Below are 20,285 nucleotides of genomic sequence, written 5' to 3'. Positions count from 1 at the left end.
TCCCTCCCTGTCCCAAAAGCCCTGTATCCATAGGATTGCTTTTCAGTCAGTACGTTTTAGGATATTACTGGGTTTGCTCATTGAACAGCTTTTTTTGTTAATTTACAGAGGAGATTCTACCATAAAATGGGGCAGTCTGAGTGATTGTATAGAAAGATGGACTATTTCTTCCTAATGTTTATATTTCCTGTCACAGTGTCTCCCTCTTACCACTTCCCTATTAAATCTCCCTGTGTTTCCTAGGCTGGCCTTGAACTTGCAGTATTCTTGCTCAGCCTCCTAAATAGCTAGGCTTTAAATACACTCTCATGCCTGTTTCCAAAATGATTACTTATAATTTTATAATTTACCCAGCCTGGAGTGTCTTGTTTACTGTGTTTATAAGAAAGTATGGAAAGACTGGGCTGTCATCGTCTGAAAGGACCAGAGCTAGTTTGGCGTTCCCATCCGATGAGAAAGACTGACTGGGTGGGAGATGTAGCTTGGGTCTTCAGCTGGGAAGGCTCAGACTAGGGAGTGCTTGTTTTAGGTGTTCTTTATGTGTAGCGTTGAAGAACTGCAGCCTTCTTTGTCTTTGAGGAAAGACAAAGAATTACTTTTAAGATTACACTAATTTATAGGTCACGCAAGCCTATCAGGATTTCTATACTTATAAGAGCAGATTGAAGGCACATTAATCTTAGCCTTGACCATAGTATCTAGACCTAAAATTATATGGAAAATGGGTCCTTTTTTGTTTGTCTCTGAACTAAATATTTTGTCACTTCCTCCTGTTTTTACAGTGCTGGGTAGGAAATTGCAGGTGACCATTTATGAATTTGACCTGATGCTATATGCAGATTCTCTGGAAGGGGGTGGTTAGGAAGGAGACCCAGACTAGGTGGATTCTGTTAGTATTCAGATCAGTTTCCTGATCCCAAGCTCTGCCTGAGTCTCCTGAGCACTGGTCTAGTGTAGCTGGGGTCTGTGGAGTGTCTTCTGTACGGGAGCTTTGTGCTCTGCGGATGGGACTGGAGTCTCAGTAAAGGGAACGGCCTACCCATAGGCAGGTCCAAGGATTTCCCTTCTCAGGTAGTGGTTTTGAGTTGACTGGCTTTTATCTGTTTTATCTGTTTTCAGGGTTCAGAATGATTCAGATTTTGTAGTATTTGCCTGTCTATAACAAGATACCATAGGGGAAAGAACCAACGTAAGGATGATATTCATTGATTTTTTTTTTTCCTTGTGCAAATAGTCTGAAGGTAGTTCCATGTAAACTTTCTAGGATGCTCATGTTAATGGCAGTTTGGCATATGAGGGCAAATGTGAATTTTTTACTGGAGCATCCTGTTGCCCTCTAAATTTTAGATTTTTTTTTTTTTTTTTTTTTTTTTTTTTAAGACAGTGTCTCCCTATGTAGTCCTGGCTGCCCAACAACTCGCTCTGTAGACCAGGCTGGACTTGAACTCACAAAGTTCTACCTGCTTCTACCTCCCGAGTTCTGGGATTAAAGGCATGTGTCATCATCACTTGGTGATATGGGATTTTTAAATTAGGGTGTTGAGCCTGTGTCATCTTTGTCTGGGTTGCTTCTCTTAACAAAAAGCCTTTGACTCTGCCTCTCCTCCAAACCTGAAAGGTCTGAATGCAGCTGGTGAAGGTTTGCCTTCTGTGTATGATGGGCACCAAGATGGTTTTCTGGAATTGGAAGAAAGGTTGGTTGTCAGCAATACCTGATAACAAAACATCACACCACGTGTCTTGATTTATTAAAATACTCTAAATCTCAACGAGTCAGACACAGCCAGGCCCCTCATACTCCTCACGATGTAACTCAGAGGCCTTGTTTCCTGCCTGTGACTAGTTGTTCTGGAACAGTCCCTGGGACTGATGGTAAAGCAATGCTGAACATCTGTTAGAATTTTTTTTAGCTGCCTGTGACAAGTCTGAACTTTAGGCCATGGCTAGTTTTATTAGAAGATTAATGGGGAATTGAGAAAATTGGGAATTTTTGGATATTCCCAGATTTTATTTTGAGTTATTACCACTTTAAAATTTTGATTTTTAAATGCACTCAAAGTTCTAAGAACATGAGATAATAGCTGTTATTCATGACTTTCCATCCTATGTGTACTTGAATGGTGTGGTCACATTCAGATCACAACAGGCACTGTCTCAGACTCTTGGAAAATTTGAAGCTGAACTTTCTGAAGAAGAATGACGGCTTACGAGTTGATTTTCTCTGCTTCCGTAATGGTGTTATTGATGAAGATCAAATAAACACATGGATGTACTTCGCAAATACAGAGCCGAATACTTGACTAGAAGGTGGAGTCGTTATAATTCCTGGTCTTTACTGACTTGCTGAATAAATCCTTTGTACTGTACTAATATACTTTACATGGCTTGGCAGACTGTCAGCTAATTATGTACAAAACATGGAGTAACAAGCATTTCTAAAGGAGTGGCTTGTGTCCGCTGTTTATCTTCAGACAGAAAGAGGTAGCAGGTTAGTCCTGATTCCATCTGGCAGAAGTTGAGGAGACCGTGACAGACAGGCCTTGAAAGGAGGTAGATATGGGAGATGGCAGAGCCTTAACCCTTCCCATGCCCAGGTTCCCTCTCTCCACCTGAGATTCCCTGAGTTGTGGCCACAAAGGCTCCAACCCAGAGCAGTCTCGTTCAGCCAGGGAGGGCTGGGCCTTGAAGCCTCTCTGTCATGTCTGCATTGAGCATCTAGTTTTCTGCTTTACAGGACACTAAGGCTTGGGCACATCTTCATTTCTCAACAAAGAATTATATGAATTCTACGTATTTTTTTATGTTTCATAGAATTCAATTCGCCACAATCTCTCTCTGAACCGTTATTTCATCAAAGTGCCACGTTCCCAGGAAGAACCAGGCAAAGGCTCCTTCTGGAGGATAGATCCTGCCTCCGAGAGCAAGCTGGTAGAGCAGGCTTTTAGGAAGAGACGGCCTAGGGGCGTGCCTTGCTTTAGAACCCCCCTGGGACCGCTCTCCTCTAGGTAAGGACACAGGAACCAGAGACCACACCCATGGTCAATAATATCACCTCAGTGTGCTGGGGAGCTCCTTTCCAAAAGTGAGGACCTGCGGATGCCGTTACTGGTGTTGGGGTGGGGACTGGGAAAGGTTGGTTGTGTTTGTTCCTTACTGTGCTGCGTTCCACCTGTGTTGCTTGCTGTTTCCTTGAACTTGATTGGCATCTTAATTAGACCCCAGTAGGCAAGGTCATGGGCCAAGGTGGTTTCCTTTCTTTCGGCATGTGAACAGTTTTTTAAAGCAACCTTCAGTTCTGTATTCAAGATTTCTAATTTGCCTGATTTTAAAACCAAACACTTTAATCTATTGGAAAAGAAATGAGTTTATTAGAAGCCGTAAGGCCCGACAGTCTGTTCCCTGCTGCGTCCTGCTGACTGGCTGCACAGGAACTGTTCAGAGAGGGCACCAACCTTTTCATGGGACTGAGCGGCCTCTGACATGCGTGGGAGAGTCAGAACACAGCACTGCACTCAGTTGGCAGGAGACAGAAGGCTGCCCTGCACAAAGTGAGGTTGAGTGGACAAGTCCTTTCTAGGGCATCAGTGTGAAAACCCACTGTCTTCTTTTGGTGACCCAGGAGTGCCCCAGCCTCTCCCAACCATGCAGGAGTGTTGTCCGCTCACTCCAGTGGCGCCCAGACCCCGGAGAGCCTGTCGAGGGAGGGCTCCCCAGCCCCCTTGGAGCCGGAGCCTGGCGCCTCACAGCCCAAACTTGCCGTCATCCAGGAGGCACGGTTTGCACAGAGTGCACCAGGTGAGACCACAGGAGAGATGACGAGGGTCAGGCAGTGGGGCCAGACAGGCAAATATGCCTGCATTTGGCACTAAAGCAGTGGTAGAATCCTTAAGAAGCTTCGTACCTTGTGCCTGCTACTTTGTATAGTACCTGAGTTATGTAGAAGGTTTCGGGGAAAGAAAGTGGCACTGGGAATTAATTTTCTCTCCCTCCTTCCCTCTGTCCCACTCTCTCCCCTTCCTTTTTCTTTTTTCCCATCAGCTCGGGTGAGATAGTGTATGGCTGTAATAGTGCCTGACCGCAAGGCTGAGGCAAGAGGACAGCCTGGGATTCATAATAAAACCTTGTTTCTAAAAACAAAATTCAAAGAATCAATATTTCTCAATTGCTTCATTTATAAAAAAAGATCTCTTCTCACTAAAAAAAGCTACACAAGCTAGGCAATGATTAGAATAGAAATATATCCACTTAATGAGTAGGTGAATATTCCCAGTTTACTTGCAAAACCATAATATAGAAGAAAATGTGTGCCTGGGAAGATAAGCATTTTGACCACTAGACATGATGGATGCTCAGGGAAACCCTAGCCTGCTGCCTGTCTGCAGCTGCTGGCATCCACTTGTGAAAGCCAGCTAGTGGCCTGGGTCTGCTTCTGAGCTTTGCACCTCTGTCCTATAAGGGCAAGGATGACTCATGTCTCTAGACCCTCATATAGGGCTTGTTTTCGAAGGAGGTAGTATAGAAAGAGGTAGTGGGAGAAATCAAAACAAAGCTAAGTTTGCAGTCTTTGATACTTAGATGTGGAAACTTAATGTGCCTGTTAATATACTACATTTTGACCATAAGAGATGAAGAGCATTCTCTGCTCTTTCAGAGGACCTGGGTTCAAGTTTGGTTTCTAGTACCCACATTGTGGTTCACAGCTATCCATAACTCCAGTTCCGAATATTCAGTGTCCTCTTCTGACCTCTGTGGGCACACATGTGGTGCACAGACATGAAAGTGAGCAAAACACTGAGACGAGTAAGCAAAAATAAATCTTGAAAAATCGTAATCATGAAAAGATTGTACATATCTTTCCTTAGTAATATTCTGTTTCAGAGTGTAGCGTTCATGTTAGCAAGAGCTCACTGTGAGAACTGTAAGACCAAGGGCCATGCAAGCAATAACAATGCTTGTGATTTCTCCCAACAGGGTCACCTCTCTCTAGTCAGCCCGTCTTAATCACTGTCCAACGGCAGCTACCCCCGGCCATTAAGCCTGTCACCTACACTGTTGCAACCCCAGTGACCACATCCACCTCTCAGCCACCTGTTGTGCAGACGGTACATGTTGTCCATCAGATACCAGCAGTGTCGGTCACCAGTGTGGCTGGACTGGCCCCAGCAAACACATACACAGTTGCTGGACAAGCTGTGGTCACTCAGGCTGCAGTGCTGGCTCCTCCTAAGGCCGAACCACAAGAGAATGGCGACCACAGAGAAGTCAAAGGTGAGCAAGAAGACAGCACCTCATGCTAACTTTTCAGTCCCGTAGAAGTTCACAGGCTAGTTGTCCTTGCCTGTTTTAATATGTTCCTTAGGTTTTGTGTGATTGTTTCTTTACTTTCTTTTTAGGGTGGCAGTTGAGTCCACATACATCCTAGAGAAACCCTGTTTCACTCAAGTACACCCCAGCCCACTGTGACTTGGTTTTAAAGATTTTACTCTGTGTATGTGTGTTTGCACAAGAATGTGTGCTTATGCATGTACCCTTGGAAGTCAGAGGTGGTGTATCTTCCTGGAACTAGAGTTATTGACCAATGGAGGTGCTGGGAATCACATCCAGGTCCTCTGAGAGTAGTATGTTGTCTTAACCATTGAACCATCTCTCCATCCCATTACTTGGTTTTAAACATTCCTTCAGTACTGGGCATCAAGCTTAGGGCCTTGTACATGTCAGGCAAGTCCTCTATGGCTAAGCTATAGCCCCAGCTTTTTTATTTTTTGCCCCCGTTTTTTTTTTTTAAATTTTTAAGGCACAGTTTCAAGTTGCCCAGACTAGTCTCAAACCTACTTTTTAACCCAGACTGGCCTTAACTTGCCATCTTCTTGTTTCATCCTTGACAGTAGCTGAGGTGGTAGCCATGTGACACCCTGTGATACTCGTGTTGGAATTAGGCTTGCACCATCCTGACTTGTTTTATAAACTGCTGAGATCCCAGCTTTGCAACAGTGTATCATCTCTCTTCCTTTTCTTTTGATTTCAGTGAAAGTAGAGCCTGTCCCTGCAATTAGCCCAGCCACATTAGGCGCTGCTAGCCGAATCATCCAGACATCACAGGGTACCCCTGTTCAGACAGTGACCATAGTACAACAGGCGCCTTTAGGTCAACACCAGCTTCCAATAAAAACTGTAACGCAAAATGGAACTCACGTGGTACCAGTGCCTCCAGCAGTGCACAGCCAGGTGAACAACGGTAAGAAGTGTTTGTTCGTGTCCCTCACTGGCTCTATGGGAGTCTCAACTGAGAGCAGAGATTCTTGACTATGGGAAGAAGCATTCCGTGCTTGGTTCTGATTTGACTTTGTAGTTTTGTCTGTGGAAACGTTTGCCTTTTAAAGCCGTGGGAAGTGTAGGGATGCTATGGGAGCCGTGAGGCTCACTTTAGAGTGGGGCTTGGGATTTTCCCACCACAGCCCCTTTGTATTTTTTTTTTAAGATTTATTTTTTATTATATATACAACATTCCTTTCATGTATGCTTGCATGCCAGAAGAGAGCACTAGATCTCATTACAGATGGCTGTGAGCCACCATGTGGTTGCTGGGAATTGAACTCAGGATCTGTGGAAGAACAGTCAGTGCTCTTAACCTATCCTTAGAATTTTTTTTAAGATTTTATTTATTTATTATGTATACAGTATTCTGTCTACATGTCTGCCTGTAGGCCAGAAAAGGGCACGCAGATCTCATTGTGGATAGTTGTGAGCCACCATGTGATTGCTGCGAAGTGAAATCAAGTCCTCTGGAGGAGCCGCCAGTGCTCTCAACCTCTGAGCCATCTCTCCAGTCCCCTAGAAATATTTTTATTTTCATTCATTTATTTTTATTTTATGTGTATGGGTATTTTGCCTGGATGTACGCCTGTGCACCGTATGCGTTCATTGTCCGTGTAGGCCATAGAGGTCAAATCCCCTGGAACTAGAGGTGCAACAGTTGTTAGCTGCCTTGGGGTGCTGGGGATTGAACATGGTTCCTCTAACCACTGAGCTAGTTTTCTAGCTCTCCCCAGAAATTTTTACAACATCCTAGGAAAATACCAAACAAGAAGCAGTTTAATGTAAAAAGGGTTTATTTGTGCTCAGAGTTTGAAGATATAGTCTGGCTACATAGTGTCTACTGTTGACAAGCGGGAAGAGATGAAGGCTGGAGTTTAGCTAACTTTCTCTTTCCAGTTCAGGGGGATATAACTGTGTGTTGTCCGTGGAAGGAAGGTCAGAGGACAGCTTTGTTCCTGTGGGGTCTAGGATCAAACTTACTTTGTCACCTGGAGGCAACAAGCACCTTTGCCTGCTGAACCATCTTATACTGGCCCCGTAAAGACAAACACACATTTTTCAGAGTTAATATGTTCTTTCTTTTTTGAAAAGCTACTGGGGATGGAGAGATTAATGGTTAAGAACACTTGCTATTCTTCTAGAGATTATGGGTTCAGCAACCACCTGTAACTCCAGCTCCAAGGGATCTGGAAGTGTCCTCTGGCCTCTGTAGGTACCTACATTCACGAGTTTGCACATGCACGGAGAGAGAGTCACAAACATGCACATAAATAAAAATAAGTCTTTTTAGAAATTTTATAAAACTCTATGATAGGGTACATGTGCCATACGTAGCACACATGTGGAGGTCAGGACAACTTTGTGGATTCTTTTTTTCATGTTTGTGTAGTTTTTTAGAATTGAACTCAAGTGGTCAGGGGCAAGTGCCGTTACCTGCCTTACAGTTACATTGTATAGTCTACTATAAAGACTGTATATATAGTCAGCAATGCTGAGGAGACACCAACTCTCATAAATAAAATAGCAGAATATGTAAGGTCATTAGTTGTTGGATAGTCTGTTCTAATTCCAATACAGATTTTTAAATGAAAACCGTTAGCAACTCAAATAAGCAGTGTTTGCACATTTTAACAGTGCAGTGCAGAATACACCGATTTGGTATTTCAGTGGTGGGGAATAATGGTAGGGAATATTCTCTTTCTCATAGTTAAACCACTGTGTTACGATGGTAGTAGAAAACTTTGTATATACATTAAACATTGCATTTCATAACAGTGCTTTGTTGGCATTGCATGGCATAGTGGTATAACTGTGCAAAGCACTGTAACACATTAGATTGACTATGTTTGAATTTGGGGGGCAGAGGTCATTGCCTATTCAGAAACTGTCTGCTGTTGCCGGTTTGTTGTGTGGGGGGGGAGGACTTCCATGTTCCAGGCAGAAGGAGCTGTATGTCAGCACTAGAACACCACGCCTGGATGCCCCAGGATTATGTGTGGCAGTGCTCGCTCTCGCTGTGGAGGTGTTTGGCATGTGAATTTTGAGAGATTGAAGAAAGTGGAAGTAGAGAATGCTGCTCTTGGTACCTAGCGTTCTGAAATCTCTTTGGGGCCTCATCCATGGGAAAGTTCCAGAGGAGAACCGTGGCCATGCATAAAATGAACAAATGGGAAGAAGTGGAGTGACCGGAGCGCCTTAAGGAACACTTTGTTTGCCTGCTTGTGTTTGTTGCTGATTTTAAAGATTTACCCTGAAAACTGGAGTTAGAGTTGGTTATGAGCCACCTGACATTAGTGATGTTGGGAACCAGACTTGGATCCTTTGGAAAAACAGCAGGTGCTCTTACAGAGTCTGGTTGTGACTGACCCTCAGCTCACTAGGACTGGGGCACCCCTGGGGTTGCTGCTTTCTCTTTTTTTCTTTTTCTTTTTTTGTTTTTTTGGGACAGGGTTTCTCTGTAGCTTTGGGGCCTGTCCTGGAACTAGCTCTTGTAGACCAGGCTGGTCTCCGACTGACTGAGATCTGCCTGCTTCCTGTTTCCTCCCACTTTATATTCCTCTCTAGTGCTGGGATTAAAGTCAGACACCACCACCACCTCCTGGCCTCGTGTTTCTTTTACAATGTTTCCTGGCTGAGGTGTAGTTCTGTGACTGAATGCTTCCCTCGCATGTTCCAGGAATTGAATCTTAGCTGGGTAATTAACTGTAGTCTATGCACCACCACGTCTGGCCACTTCCTTTCCTTTTTAAATGCTCCAAGCCAAGTGAGAGCCGAGTCCTTCCTCAAGAATAAAGTGGAGAAGAGACAAGGGTAGACATCCAGTGCTGGTTTAGGCCCCACCCACTCAAATTCAAGTTCTTGTTTAGAAAAACTTGATGTGACTTCTGATTCCTGAAACTCCTTCCCAGTACCGCCCTTCTTTCCTGAGGGTAGCTATGTTGGTAAAGACTAGGTGACTGGTGCCTGGGACTTGCAGTATACTTAGGAGATAGTTGAGATTCTCAGCCGCTTTCTCCTGGGGCTCATGGCCAAGGTCATGTGTAGCCCTTACATAGAGGGACCTATCCAGTACCTCAGGCCCTCTTAGCTTTTCTTAGTTCATGTTTTCTCTCCCTCCCTCCTTTTTTCCCTCTTTTTCCATTTGATTTCTCTGTCTCTCTCTCTCTCTCTCTCTGTCTCTCTCTCTTTCTGTCTCTCTCTCTCTCTCTCTCTCTCTCTCTCTCTCTCTCTCTCTCTCTGTGTGTGTGTGTGTGTGTGTGTGTGTCTGCTACTCTTTTAGCAGTACTGTGAATTGGGTCCTTAGGATGGTCCAGCATGTAAAGGTACTGAAGACCTGAGTTCAATCTTTAGAACTCACGTGGTGGAACACGAGAACTGACCTCTGCACATTGTACCATGACACAGAATGATATTATATGTGGTTAATGTCTTTTAAAGAACAATACTTAGAAGATCTGGCATAGTGGCATGTTCCTTAATCTTAGTATTTGGGGCGTAGAAATAGATGGATCTCTGAGTTCTGTCTAGGTCAGCTACACCTAGTCTCAAGTAAAATAGTATTGAAGATTGAACCGAGGACTGGACTCATCGTTAAGCATGCTGGCTGTGTATTTATGACCATTTTGTTTTTGTTTGCCTGCACGTACATTTGTGTACCATTTGCCTACTTGGTACCCATGGATGCCAGAGATGTTGGATCCCCTGGAACTGGAATTAGAGATGATTGTGAGCCATCATGGGGGTGCTAGGAATTGAACTGCAGTCTGGAAGGGCAGCCAGTGCTCTTCACCACTGAGCCATCTCTCCAACCATAGAAATTAAGCTTTATTTATTCGGTTTGTCATTTTTGTGGTACTGGAGATGTTCAATAGTGACTTTGCACATGCCAGGCAAGAACTGTATCACTGAGCTATATCCTCAGGAAACTACTTTTAAAAATTTTTTGAGACAGGGTCATTGTCGCCCTGGCTGACCTAGAACTTGCTAAGTAGACCGGCTGGCCTTGAAGTCACAGAGATCCCCCTGACTTTGGATCCTGAGTGCTGAGGTTAAAGGTGTACACCACCAAGCCCAGCATTTATGAGCATTTTAAATCGAATTAATTGGAGTTCTGTACTCCAGGACAATATGTGGACTCCATGCTCCTGCCCAACCTGCTGCTTCCTGCACCCTGAAGCAGAGGAATAGCTTTCAGAGTGTACTGGGTGTTGTTCCCATGAGGGTCACCCCACAACAGGCTGGCCCAGTGGCGAGTTCCTGTCTCCTTCCGCCTTATATTCCTCTCTAGTGCTGAGATTAAAGGTGTGCCCCCCACCACCACCTGGTCTCTGGCTAACCACTGTTGCTGCTGGGTTTAGAGGTGTATTCAACCACTGTCTGGCCTTTATGACTGACTAGTGTTGCTGCTTTTTACTGACCTTAGGCAAGCTTTATTTATTAAAATACAAATAATATACCACTATACCCCTCAGGATCATTCTGCCAATGTCTAGATACTGTGACTCACTCAGATAAGTTGACATGAATGACTGCCTGCTGCCTCCACTGGAAGTTTAGCATTTAAAACAGTCAGAACCGGGTTGCTCTCGCACCCTTTTAATCCTGGCACTCTGGGGCCAGAGGGAGGTGGATCTTACAAGTTCCGGGCCAGCCAAAGTTATATAGTGAGACTATCACACAAGAAAAGAAGAAGGGGGATGGAAGAGCTATGGGTGTCTCCTGGATGTGTCCCCCCCCCCCTCCAGAAGACAGTTTTTGTATGTGGCAGGTAGGGTGCACATGAAGGTCAGAGGGCAACTTGTGGGAGTCAGTTTTCTCCTTCCATCATGTGTGTTCTGAGTGTGGAACTCAAGTTCTCAGGCTTGGTGGCAAGCTCTAAGTTACTTTACTAGCATAAGCATGTCTTCTTTATAGGCAGATGCTTTAGGTAATGACTTGAACAGGTGAGAAATGGCTGTCTTTCGAACCAGAATAGCCTAATTTCCTCCTTGGAGGGAACAACTCTCTGGCCTTCGGGTGAACAGAAGCCACCCTGTCTTGATAACACTGAGCTCTTGAGTAGCTACAGAAGTCATCCTTGTTGATGGACATGCCCACTAGCCAGGCTTTGACTGCAGCTTTCCTGATTTCCTCTGCTTAGGATTCTCTGCCTTTGGGTTCTGTGAAAGCTTAGCTCAGGAGATTTGGAGTGCCAGGGTGGGTTGTGGTCGAGGGTTTAGGCAGTAGTGTGGGTTCTGATGCACTGTCTCTCTTCAGCAGTGGCGAGTCCTCTCCATATGCTGGCAACCCACGCGTCAGCATCGGCGTCCCTGCCCACAAAGCGCCAGAACGGTGACCAGGCAGAGCAGCCGGAGCTCAAGCGAATTAAAGCAGAAGATGGCGAGAGCATTGTCATTGCCCTGAGCGTAGATGCGCCACCGGCAGCTATGAGAGAAAAGGGGATCCAGAACTAGCTGCTGGGAGACCTCTTCAGACATCAATTTGTGGTGCCAAAAGGAGATGCTGCCTCTTCCTGAAGCAGGGAGCGCATCCTCAGTGGGTAAAGGGCCCTGCGGTTGGACTTCACCTCTTAGCACTGAAAACATGAACCCAGGTGGCCTTAAAACTCCCTAATTTAAAGACAAGTTAGACTTGAACAGACCCACAACAGCAACCCTGGTTCCAGAGGTGGTGTCTCCTACAGAGCACTCGCTGGGCTGTCATCTGTGGGCTCAGCTTTTACTACAAGCAAGAACTCTGAGTCTCTTGTGCAGATGCAGCACCGCTGCAAGTGGATCTCTCTGGCTTTCCTCTAGGGGACAGAGCCATAGCCACCTGCTGCCCTCATAGGACTGCTGGTTGCGGCTGAGAGACAAGACAGTATTTTGTTGTCTACATGTGGAATTAGAATACTTGGAGATGTCCTTTCTTTACTAAATAACGGGGTCTTTGACATTTCATATCACTCCATTTCTACTCTGGAAATTTGAGATTCATTTGGGGGAAAGAATGTCATTCTGTTTGTTTCTGTGGTTTGTTTTCAGCCCATGGGATGATTTGCTCTGGTCTGTCCTGCCTGTTTGGGTGGCACTTCTTTAGGATACCTACTTGCCCATTTCCGTTCAGAGCAGTTACCTGATGAATTTGACGTACCCTGTGCCATTGTAGAGGGTGGGTGGACTGAGGCTGCATGGACCCATAAGGCCGGGGCATTGGGACAAGGGACCCCGGGAGCCTTCTAGCCTCCGGGCTGCACGTACCTGTTCTTGCGCGTTTTGTTGTCTGTTTCTTTATGTTGACTTTGTCCTTGGCGTAGTTTCCCATTCTAGTAAATGAGTCTCCTACATATTGTGTATGCTTAAAGCAGCAGACCCCCTCCCCCCCTTGGGAAACAGACCCAGCTTTTGTTACACCTCCCTTTTCAGACCGAAGAACCCTGCTGGGAGTCATAGGGGTCCGCTCTGGCTTCTGGCACCTGACTGGTTACCTGCATGGTGAGAGCTCTTGGAGAGATTGAGGGTCTTGGAAGTAAGACCCAGTGGCCAGGTTCTCAAGAATCCAGGCCATTTTCTGATTCTCTAGAGGTTTCTCTGGCTTTTCAGAATGAAGTCCCACACTAAGTCTGACTTACGTCCTATATAAGTAAAATTTAAGAGGGAAGGGTGAGGAGAGGTGGGAGGCCAGCAGCCCAGCCCACACTCAGGATCACCGCTCATCTTTCCGGAGCATCCTGGACTTAGAGCTGAGCAGCAGGCAGAGGGACTTAGCCTCATTGTGGGTTGGTTTTTTTTTTTTTAAATGTCATCATCATAACGTTATTTATTTAAATGTAGTTATTTTGGTATTTAATTTTTTTTAAGAGAAGGGGGGAAAACCCTGTATTTTCCTGGTAGAATGAAATGGCTCAGAATGGTATATTTAGGCAATTTAAAACATTATTTACATAAAGACCAAATATGATAAGTCTGTTCTAAGTATTGCTTCACCCACAATATGGAGCTGTCACAATGTTACTGCAGATGATGTGTGTTGACGTTCTGGAGTTACTGCACACAAGCTGGATTTATATAACTCAGCCACTTAAAACAATAAAGATGAGACATCATGTGAGTGAGAACACGTGTGTGCCACAGCAGTCTGCCTTTGGACTGCAGCCTGGGGGACTGGAGCCCCTCCAAGCTGCAGTCTGCCTCCTCCATCTTGCAGGTAACCTTGAAATGTGTATTTCTTAAAGGTTTGCAGTTTGCAAAGCACTTTGGGTTCTGTTGTGCCCAGCGGGCCTCAGTTAATGTGGTGCGCTAGCAGGAGGCCACCCTAGAGAGGTGGGTTCGGGCACCACCAGCTAAACATACTGTGTGTCTGGAGACATCTTTGTGTAGCATGCTTGACTAGATGGGTAGATGTTCCCTGCGTGAGTCAAGTCTGCAGACTCGTTACCTCTGAGCTCCAGACAGACCTTAGGAGTCTACAGGGGTTTCTTTTGGGGGATCATAGAAAAATTTTGAAGATGGAAGGAGGATTTTTTTTTTTTTAATTGAAGGCCACATTTTCAATCTCAAGTGAGTGAAGTGTCCTGTGCAGCCACAGGCACACACTCACCTCTTCTCCTTGCTGCTGCTTTGGTACATAGGAATGTAAAGCTGAAAGGAGCGGGCAGAAGCTAAGCCGTAGGCTAACAGTACTGAACCCAGGTTTCTTTGCCGGTGTTGCAGGCTCTGCTTTAGTCTATGTTCCTCTGAGTCCCCAGAAGCCGCTCCACACACCATGGCTGGGCTCGTGTGCTGTCTGATGTGGGGCGAGGACCATGACCCCGACACCACAAGTAGCTTGCAGCAGTTCCCAGGGCCACTGTGGCACCTCAGTGTTGAATGCTTAAGGAGTCTCTCTTCGACCTTTACCAAACTTCTGAGCTCCCTCAGGGACTAGATAACTTGAGTAGCTTTGGCTTGAACCACACAGAACACAAAGAGAAACTTTCCTGTGTCCTGGGTACAGTGCATTCCAGAATGTGTGTGGCATACTTTGTATAGATATTCTCCACACTGCAGAATGTGTTAACAGACAGCAGCTGGTCTCCATAAATACCCCACCTCACCTCCGTGTCCTCTGTGGGGGGTGGCTGGTCACAGAGTAGCTGAAGTAGTTCAGAAGGGGCTGGGGAGTATCAGGACTTGGGTTTTCTACGCTGTGTGACACAAGGAGAGAAGTGACAATCGTGAAGTCCGCGCATCTGCTGTTCTAGAGTAAGCAGAGTGGTGATCTGTGTGCAAAGATTTGGAATTTTTAAAAAAAAGTACCAAGTTCCTGAAATTCAATAAAATATTTTTATTAATTTTAACTGAATACAGAGTATCATTGTCTTTTGATAAGCAGCTACGTCTGTGCTGGGAGACTTTCCCAGGAACACAGGTGGGTAGCAGCACAGGCGCAGTAGCTACAGCTGTACAGGCAGCTGCGTGCCATCCAGGGTTGGAGTTCAATTATTTTAGAGTTTAAGTTGTCCATGTGCACCCCAACCCCAATGCTTGCCCTCTGACCTAAGAATCAAGGTCACCGAAAGCAAGAGATAGCAAAACAAAATGTTTGCCAAAAAGGTATACAGGTGTTGAGGTTCCCAGGTGATGACAGCGGCCTCCCAGCTGCTGTCCCAGGGCGGAATATATGGAAAGTATATGTTGCAGATTTATGGTCAAAGCCAGGAGAACACGTGACGCAGTGGCAGCCCAAATGTGGGGAGCATCCTGAGAAAGTGCTCCCATGTAGACAACAGTAGACACCCATAGTGCTCTGGCAAGCAGGAGGTGGCATTGGGAGCACTGAATATTTAGAAGGACCTTGGCAAGGAATTGGGAGGGTCGATTAGTAAAATATTTGCCTTGCATGTACAAGTCTGGATTTGGTCCCTAGAACTTCATACATAGATGTGATAATCCTGTAATCCTATCCCTCAGAAGATAGAGGCAGGGGAATGAGAAACTCAAGGTCACCCTTGAGTACACAGCAGTGTCTGAAGCCAGTCTGGGCTACAGGAGATCTGCTCAAGGGGGAGAGGGGAAGGCCAAAACCTGAACCTTTTAACACACAGCAGAAACAGGGTGCCTGGGATACCAGCATGCAGAGGGAATTAGAAATTCCCCACACTACTGCACCTCACGTCTATCTGCAGCCATCATGGCGAGGCTGACCAGAAGGGTCTGTGAATTGTCCAAGCAGTACATGCAGGGTGGACCTGAGCAGCCCAGAGCAGGCTGGGAGAATGCTTAATTGTGGATATGAAGTCAGCCCAGCAGTGGTTGCTAAGGTAAAACACCATATTCCAAAGAGTAAGCAAGTGGCCAAAGAAAGCTCAACCTAAAGAGGACTCAACTCCAATGTGACCTAAGTGTAAATAAAAACAGATTACCATTAGAGAAGAATTAGCCATGCTTCCTAAAATAAAGCAAATGCTCTTGAAATAAATCAAAGATTATAGAGCTTGGGCATCATAAATGTTTCAGTAGATAGAGCATTTGGAAATGAAAATAAGCTTCAGGGACATATATTCCCCTGAGTTCCCAGCAAAAGATGGACTTGGCTTTCAAAAAAATAAACAAGCCAGGTGGTGGTTCACACCTTTAGTCCCAGCACTCAGGAGGCAGAGGTAGGCAGATCTCTGTGAGTTCAAGGCCAGCCTGGTCTACAGAGCAAGTTTCAGGACAGCCAGGGTGGTTAACCATAGAAACCCTGTCTCAAAAAACCAAAAGAAAAGGAACTGGATGTGCTAATGTCCATGAGTAGAGACTACTGAGTTTAGATACACATAAAACCACAGTTAAGATAATCTTTAAGTCATGGATGGGGACTATAGTCATTGTGAGTCAGAGAGACTATGGTCATCTTAGGTTCGTAGACGGACACTAAGCACAACTAGGTAATTTAAAGGGCTAAGGAACACTATTGATCAGAAACTAAACAAGCTGAACAAAATGCTCTTAGAAAGTACAGAAAGAACTAGGTAACCAGTGGAGCTACTACTTCAAGTACTAAGGAAGTCCTTGTGTTTTCATTTAACTAACTGATAACAAGGTGAGAATTTTAAACCTCCAGGAATCAAGAAAAAGTTAAAAAAATTAGAGATATTTAAGCAAGTAACTTGCATTTTAAAAATGTGATCCTTTTAATTTGCCTGTATTAAAATCATTCAAAACAAAACTTAATTGCTACTGCTTAATTAGAACATTTATGTTGATAAAGTTATGAAGGAAGCAGAGATTTGACGTGGTAAAACTCGTACTAGCAAAGTTAGTTTCACAGCCTAAGTGTAACTCAGTTTCCTTCTATGCTACCAGATCCCACCACAGCGTGAGCTCAGTGACTTTAACAGAATCCGTAATATTCACAATGGGCCATCTGCAGTGTCTAAGATCTAACATGGATGCCAGTAAGACAGCAAATGTGTGCCTCCCTCAGAGCAAAGGAGAACCAGCTGGATTTACTCTAAGCTTTAGACATGGAAACCAGCAGGTAACGGCTTTATTTCTAGTAATATGAATTAGGACAAGATATAAAGAAACATACTCAAATGAATGAGCAAATTGAACTTTTTAATCAAGAACTAGAAACTAACTTTGGAACTGATAAATCCACCTGAAGTTAAAAAATATATGTCACAAGTCAGATAGCCCTGTAATCCTAGGACATAGGTAACCGGCAGGATTCCAAGTTCAAGGCTAGCCTGGATTGTTCAGTGAGTTTTGATGGGACCCAGGCCACAGCAAAACTTTGAATTAACAAGAAAAAAAAGGCGCAACCTGTGCTTGGACAGGATGGGTAAGACAATGACTGAACCACACTAGTGACATCATTGAGACAGTGACCAATAGAAAGTACCATTCCAGCACTTGGGAGGCAGAGGCAGATGGATCTCTGAGTTTGAGGCCAGCCTGGTCTACAGAGCAAGTTCCAGGACAGCCAGGGCTACACACAGAAACCCTGTCTCGAAAAACCAAATTTAAAAAAAATAATTGCTACAGATGAAAATAATTTGAGAATGCGTTAAGGTCAGCAGTTGTTTCTGTAGTATGTTAAGGAATGGGGTGAAAAAGGGCAAGTTTTTATTTTATTTATTTATTTCTAAGACGGTATTTTCTGTGTAGCTTTTGGAGCCTGTCCCGGAACTTGCTTTGTAGACCAGGCTGGCCTCGTACTCAAGAGATCTGGGATAAAGACCTGCGCCACCACTACCCCGCTATTAATATTTTTTTACTTTTTTGAGACAGAGTCTTGTAGCCTACGCTGCCTTGAACTTCTGATTCTTTTACTTCCCCAAGACCACAGGTGTGTAATATGCCTGTAATCCGGGGTACCACCAAACCATTTATGCAGCAGTGGGACCAGATACTCAGTGACTTGTGTGCTGTGTGCCAACCACTCACTCAACCAACTGAGCTACATCTCTAGCTCCAAACGAGAACTTAAGAGTTAGGAAGTAAGGCCAGGGGTAGTGCATTTCTGTGTACTCAGTAATCTGAAAACTGAGGCAGGACTGCTCTCAAAGTTCAAAGCCAATTTGATCTGGAGAACAATAAATCTGGGGACAAGGGTGGAAGGAAAGTGGGTGTGGTGGTGTCTGCCTGTAATTCCAGTGCAAGCTGCAGGAGAGTCTGGAATTCAAGGTCATCCTCTGCTCTACAAGGTCACCCTCTGGGCTACAAGAGACAAACAATAAACCAGAGCCATAAAAAACGAAAAGCTGTACAGTTAGGAAAAGACACCCAAATGTATTTAACACAAAGCAGAATGTAACAAAGAGATTTAGTGCAAAGTCTTATAAAACTGGCCCAGATGGCAGCACACACTTCTAAGAGAAAAGCAGTTAGGGCTTGGCTCATGTGCTGCCACTTGCCTGACATGCAAAAGACCAGGAACACAAAAGAAAAATGCACAGATGACTATCATCCATGTTCAGACAATCCAACCTTTCTACATGTGAAGGTCTTGTTCTTCAAAGTCTTGAAATGGGCAGTGTTGAGGGCAGAGCTTGTGTTCCCAGGAGAGGTAAGGGGGCGGGGGGAATATTGGTTGAGGCTGGAAACATAACAAGACTATTTCAATAAATTTGAAAAAAAAATGTGCCCAGCCTGGTCATAGTGTTGAGGTTTAGAAACAAGTGAATGAGCATCAAAGCTGAGCACTCTGGAGCCCTCTGTGGCATACACACCTTTAATCCTGCTAATCCCAACATTACAGAGGCTGAGGCACACGGTTCTGAGTTGGATGCTGGCCTCATCTACACAGCAAGTTCCAGGACAAACTGTCTCAAATAAACAAGAATTGAAAACCTTCAGACCCAACAATTATAGCTCCTTGATTACAAAAGACATAGCCAAGCTCGCAAATCTTTGTGCACAATTATTTCCATTTTAGCACTGGTTGTGCTAGCAAAAAGTGCAAGTATTTTTGGGCAATCACGGTATTTCTACTATTATTTTTTTAAAACAGTACAATGTGGAGGCTCTAGGAATTCAAGGCCACCTTCAGGCACATACGAGTTTAAGCCCAGCCTGGGCTACACAAGACCCCGTTCTCAAAACACCAACTAACTAAAGAAACATTTTAGAAAACTTAAAAATTAGCACCTAAGGCTAGGCATGGTGGCCAGCCTGGTCTACAAAGTGAGTTCCAGGTCAGCTAGAACTGTTAAATAGAGAAACCCTGTCACAAAAACAATGAAAATCAGTACCTTAATGCTGTTTGAAATTAAAATTCCTTCATCAAGGCCTTGTATCTTTTTTGGTGGTAGAAGTGTGGGACAGTTCTATAACACTATTTCTCTGTATGTCCCTCTCTCGTTCTTAAGAACTACTATGGCCAAGCATGGTGGTGCATGCCTTTAATCCCAGCACTTGGAAGAAGCAGGTGGATCTCTTGAGTTTAAAGCTAGCCTGGTCTAAATAGGGAGTTCCAGGACAGCCAGAGGCTACACAGAGAAACCCTGTTTTTAAAAAACGAAACAACAAAAAAGAACTACATAAATTTTATTTTCAAAATGTGAATGTCAACCAAACGCCTCTATCGGCCAACTGAGGGGAGGTTATACATCATAACTATGACCACCAGGCTATAGACAGACCATGCTTGCACCCAGAGGCATGGTCTGCCTGAAGAAAGAAAACATTAAACAAAGACTTGGTCCCATAGTGATGTTGGCCAAAAGGGCAGGAGGAACGGCCAGGGGTCCACCCAGGGTCACTGTCATACATGGTCCACTCAACCATGTGAGCCTGTGGTTTTTGAGAAAGGCAAATGCTGGTGCAGGACCTGGCAGCTCTCGTGCGGCGCCATTTAGCTTGCTGAGAAGAGTGGGCAAGGCAGAAACAGAGTGCTGTTTCCCATATCCATGTCCGGGAGGACTTCGGATGCTAAGACCACACGTTGGAAAAACAGCCCATCAGGAGCTCTGGAATCCCTGTAAGTGCCAGCATTCAGATATCCCCTCTTGGGTCAAGGCCCACCTTCCACTGGGTGTTTGAAAACACTGTCTGCTGATGCCTGTAAACCTATAGAACTTTGCATGGTCCACCAATTCTATCATTACCCAGAGACAAGCACAAATCTGAGGAGCAGGCAGTGCTAAGAGTTTTCTCCTAACCCTTGCTCTGCCACTCAAAGGGGGCCCACGTGTGCTCACTGTCCCTTGCAGGGTATGCCAAGGATGGTGTGGGCTGGGAAGTTGACTAGGGAGGTCACTAACAAGGAGACTTTGTCCAATGTCATACAGCCTCAGCCTGATTAGATGCCAGGCCCTCTTGTGCCACCCCATTCATGTATCATGCCAATCCCATGGTGCTGGAGCACAACACTGCCTCAAATCCTGGTGTATCATCGTCCGTCACCTGTTTGCCTCCCTAGTTCTGAAGCACAAATTCACACTACGGGAAGACCCACACCTCAGGACCACTGCGAATTGGAAACATTACAAAAATATTACATAAACCAGTCTGACACCAGCC

The 20,285-nt window shown here is 44.9% G+C and overlaps 1 protein-coding gene across 3 annotated transcripts in view; it reads left to right on the top strand.

Moving 5' to 3' along the window:
- Foxk2 (forkhead box K2) overlaps positions 1 to 14,632 on the top strand; it is a 41,046-nt gene extending 26,414 nt beyond the window's left edge. Inside the window, exons 5-9 of one of the 3 annotated variants that reach the window (XM_085694198.2) lie at positions 2,812 to 3,005; positions 3,620 to 3,795; positions 4,972 to 5,268; positions 6,026 to 6,235; positions 11,575 to 14,632. In XM_085694198.2, the coding sequence (XP_085550324.1) occupies positions 2,812 to 3,005; positions 3,620 to 3,795; positions 4,972 to 5,268; positions 6,026 to 6,235; positions 11,575 to 11,768 (1,071 nt within the window). In that variant the 3' untranslated portion in view covers positions 11,769 to 14,632. Of the gene's footprint in view, positions 1 to 2,811; positions 3,006 to 3,619; positions 3,796 to 4,971; positions 5,269 to 6,025; positions 6,236 to 11,571 lie in introns of all 3 variants that reach the window. The other 2 variants (XM_085694197.2, XM_085694200.2) reach the window with 2 other exon arrangements.
- Positions 14,633 to 20,285: the final 5,653 nt, after the last annotated feature.

The sequence above is a fragment of the Myodes glareolus genome, chromosome 9 (assembly GCF_982192425.1).
Source record: "Myodes glareolus chromosome 9, mMyoGla1.1, whole genome shotgun sequence".
NCBI classification, from domain to species: Eukaryota; Metazoa; Chordata; class Mammalia; order Rodentia; family Cricetidae; genus Myodes; species Myodes glareolus.
This window is presented reverse-complemented; position numbering and strand designations above follow the sequence as displayed.